General features: G+C 46.3%; 1 protein-coding gene across 1 annotated transcript; it reads left to right on the forward strand.

The window, feature by feature from the left end:
• Positions 1-274: 274 nt before the first annotated feature.
• On the forward strand, positions 275-3,286 carry TEX101 (testis expressed 101). Its single transcript, XM_039866038.1, has 5 exons — positions 275-1,043; positions 1,165-1,308; positions 1,440-1,625; positions 2,690-2,818; positions 2,981-3,286. The coding sequence occupies exons 1-5, from the start codon at positions 980-982 to the stop codon at positions 3,208-3,210; spliced, it is 753 nt and encodes a 250-aa protein (XP_039721972.1). The 5' UTR covers positions 275-979; the 3' UTR covers positions 3,211-3,286.
• Positions 3,287-3,691: the final 405 nt, after the last annotated feature.

Consider the following 3,691-nt stretch of genomic DNA (forward strand, 5'->3'; position numbering starts at 1 on the left):
GCGGCGATTCTGGCCCCGCCTTCCGTGCGCCTCAGAGCCTCCGAGGGAAAGCCGGGTTGGTCAGGAGGGGCGTTCCGGAGCGCACCGTCAGCACCGTGAAATTCTTGTGAGATCATCTGAAAACCAAGAGGAATTTGGTCTCTTAAAGAGGCAAAGAGGGCCGAGGACCCAGATTCTTGGGTCCTGAGGAAAGAGACAAGTGGGAACCAGGACTTCAGGGTCTGAAGAGGGTGGTGAGGCCATGAGGCCCGGACTCGGGGATCTGGGGGAGTAGGGACTGGGGGCCTGGACCCCGGGGTCTGAGGGAGAAGGGGCTGGGGGCCGGTCTCCTGGGTCTGAGGGCAGAGGTGCTGGGGATGAGAAGGCTGGAGACCCAGACTCCCGTATCTAAGACAGGAAAGAGCGCAAAGCCTGAGCTCTTGGGGGTCAGGGAGGTGGGGCTGGATCCTGTACCTATGGATCTGGGGGAAGAGGAGGCTAAGATCCCTAATAGCTGGATCTAGAGGACTACTGAGGTCCGAGAGAGGAGGAGCTGGGCCCAGAATCACGTGTTCTGCAAAAAAGGGAACTGAACCCAAACTCCCTGATCCTTAGGTAGGACAGGCTGGGATCTCAGAACCCTGCGTTCTGATGGAGCTGGGGGCGGGAGACTGGGTTACCTGGGCCTTGACAGAGTATAGTTTTGAACCTGGTCTCCAGAATCTGAAAAAGACACCTTTGGGCCAGAGTCCTCGTTCCTGAGGTTAGGGAGTATTGAGATGTTGAACTAGTGTTAAGGGTATAGGTGGCCGGGTCTGAGAGTTACAGCTAGATTGGGACAGACTGACTTTAGAGGTCATAGTTTTATATACCATAAACTCTGCCCTGAAGTCAGTACTTGCCAGAACCTAGATTTAATCTCATTTTATATGGTTGAAAAGTTTTCTTTTCATCACATTACAGATCTTGATCAGCTTTTTCAGATCTCCTAAAAGAAGCCATGGGAACTCATCACATCCAGGGTTTGCTGTTCCTCTTTCTCCTAGGAGCCTCACTCTTGACTTGTATGTATGGGGGTGGTGTGGGGGAACAGCTGGATCACAGAAGGGATTTCTGGTGGAAAAGATGTGATTTGGGTCCCACAGAGAGGAGCAAGTGCTTATCTTTATCTCATTTTCTCCCCAGTGGCACAAAATTTGTACTGTCACAAGGGTATATCAATGAGTATAAAAGAGGATAACAGCAGTGCATTTAACTGGACCTCAGAGAAAGTTGAGACTTGTGACAATAACGCACTTTGCCAGGAATCTGTGCTGATGATTAAATCAGGTAACATGAGAAAAGGACAGTTGGGTTGGGTGGGAAGAGAGGTGGATTGTTTCCTTGTCAAGGCTGTTCCCCCTTCCCCAGGCTAACCTTAGGTGCACTATCTACTTTCTTTCCCTCTTGTCTCATAACAGGGGCCAAGGCAGCAGTGTTTGTCACTAAGAGCTGCGTCTCCGAAGGGATACCGTCCATAACATTTGCCCAGCACTCTCCACCCCCCGGCATCGTTGCAGTCTCCTACAGTAACTACTGTGAGGATTCCCTTTGCAACAACAAAAGTGACTTACCCGACTTTTTATGGAATTCAGATTTGCCCTCAGGTATCTTGGGAGCAGGAGATTGGTGTTAAGAGAAACTCTATAAACCTCTTCTTTGAGACTATAGATCTCCCTTCTTTGTGTTCTTACTTGGCTTAGGCCCAAGCGGGCCATACACAAAAGGACCTCAGACCTTTTGTTTGTCTTCCTTTCTCTAAATTGTTACCTTGGGGTCTAAACACTGCTCAGAACAGAGAGACATCAATGAAGGCTAAGGTGTAAATTGGGTTTCGTGTTTATTAAACAATAAGATATAGGTGGAAGTCTCTGAGCAGAGTGGTGGCATAATCAATCTAACAAATATTGCTCTCCAGTTGCTGCATGACCACAGCCCAATTCCCCCATTTGGCTTCAAGGCTTATAAATAATCTGGTCCTGCCTATCTTTTCAGTTCACTTCCTTCTCTTCCCTCTCTCATTTATTGTGTTCTAGCTGGGGCTAGTATTCGAAAACACTTAACAAAGGAAATGATGCTAGCCAATCAGAATGGACGCTGGCTATAAAAACAAATCCAGCCCTACCTGTACCTACCAGCTGAATATCAATACTGCAGTTTCTCATAGTTCTGCATACTCACCAAGCTGGTTTGCACCTCCTGGCTTTTGTCCTTGCTGTTTCCTTTGCTACTCCCACCCAATCCCCATTTTCTCATAGTTAATCTCTATTCATCCTCCATCTCAACTCAGGTATCTCTGTGAAAATGCTTATCGAATTCTTCTGAGTAGTTAGGTGCTCCTCCAGTCTTATGCTGTAATACCTAGGACACAGTGCTTACTGAGTTGTATTGTAGTTAATTACTTACATGTCTTTCTCCTTCTGGACGGTGATCCTAGATGGAATGTGTTGTTTTCATCCCTTTATCTTTCACACCTAAACAGAGTGTGGAAGTCATATTGGATGGGGTTCTAACAGTAAAGAAAATTAGTTGGAAAGGGGTGGGGAAGTTGCAGTATAGGCCTTGATCAGAGTATCATCAGCAGGAAAGACTTGGGGAAGAGAAAGCAGCAAGGTGCAACAACTTCAGAGGCAAGACATACCCTTAATTATCCTTCTCTTTTGCCCTCCAGTTTCCAAAGCATCAACAACCCTCCGTTGCCCAACCTGTGTGGCTTTGGGGAACTGTTTGAGTGCACCTTCTCTTCTCTGTCCCAATGGTACAACTCGATGCTATCAAGGAAGACTTGAGATCATTGGAGGTAAACTGAACATCTGATGAATTCAGAGGCTGGAAAACCAGACATCTGAGTGGATTCCAAGAAGTTCTGACACTCAGGGGCCCAGGAGTGAGCGGGGGGACTGGATTCTTCTCTGATTTCCTAAAACATTTATGTATCTCTCCATTCCTCCTTGTTCCATAGGAGACTTCGACTCAACTTTGGAGGTCAAAGGTTGTACATCTGTAATTGGTTGCAGGCTGATGTCTGGGATCTTAACAGTAGGACCCATGTGGGTGAAGGAAATGTGTCCATACCAGTCTCTCATTCAACCCCGAAAGATTAAAAATGGGGCCACCTGGCTTCTCATTTCAATTAGGAAGTTAGAGCTACTACTGCTGCTGTTGCTGCAATTGCTTGTCCATTGTTCCTGACAAGACACATTTGTCCCAGGTGACAGGACACTCTTTTGACTGGGAGCCTTCTGACTCCTGGTCATGAACTAGTTGATGAGCAGGTGGAGATTTGAAGAACAGAGTGTCCCTGTGGATGTGTTTGACATTTATAATAAAGTTTCTGCTGTGATCTGTGTATGCTCTAAGACTAGAAGTGGAATTTTAGTGCTGAAAGGGAAATTAATCTTCTCTAACCTGCACCTTTGGTAGAAAGGGAATCAGAGATCTGGAAAACTTCAGTGAGTTTCGCGCATTACATAGCTATAAGCAGAACCAAAATCAGAACTTTGATATTTTGACCTAAAGTCTGGTTTTCTTTTCACTCTTAATAGGCTACCTTCTCTTGCTGGCTAATCAAGAGACTAGCATTAACCATCTCCGAAACACTCTCAGTCAAATATTAAGGCCAAAGTTGGCTGCTTGAGGGTTCTGGTATATAAGAATGAGAAAAATCAGACTC

This window comes from Pteropus medius, unplaced genomic scaffold (genome assembly GCF_902729225.1).
Source record: "Pteropus medius unplaced genomic scaffold, Ma_sr-lr_union100, whole genome shotgun sequence".
NCBI classification, from domain to species: domain Eukaryota; kingdom Metazoa; phylum Chordata; class Mammalia; order Chiroptera; family Pteropodidae; genus Pteropus; species Pteropus medius.

Bases quoted from the DNA above. Each gene is read 5' to 3' on its own strand.
- TEX101 (XM_039866038.1), top strand. From the start codon at position 980: ATGGGAACTCATCACATCCAGGGTTTGCTGTTCCTCTTTCTCCTAGGA. The intron at 1,309-1,439 runs GTAACATGAGAA...GTCTCATAACAG, and splicing joins TGTGCTGATGATTAAATCAG to GGGCCAAGGCAGCAGTGTTT. The intron at 2,819-2,980 runs GTAAACTGAACA...CTTGTTCCATAG, and splicing joins AAGACTTGAGATCATTGGAG to GAGACTTCGACTCAACTTTG.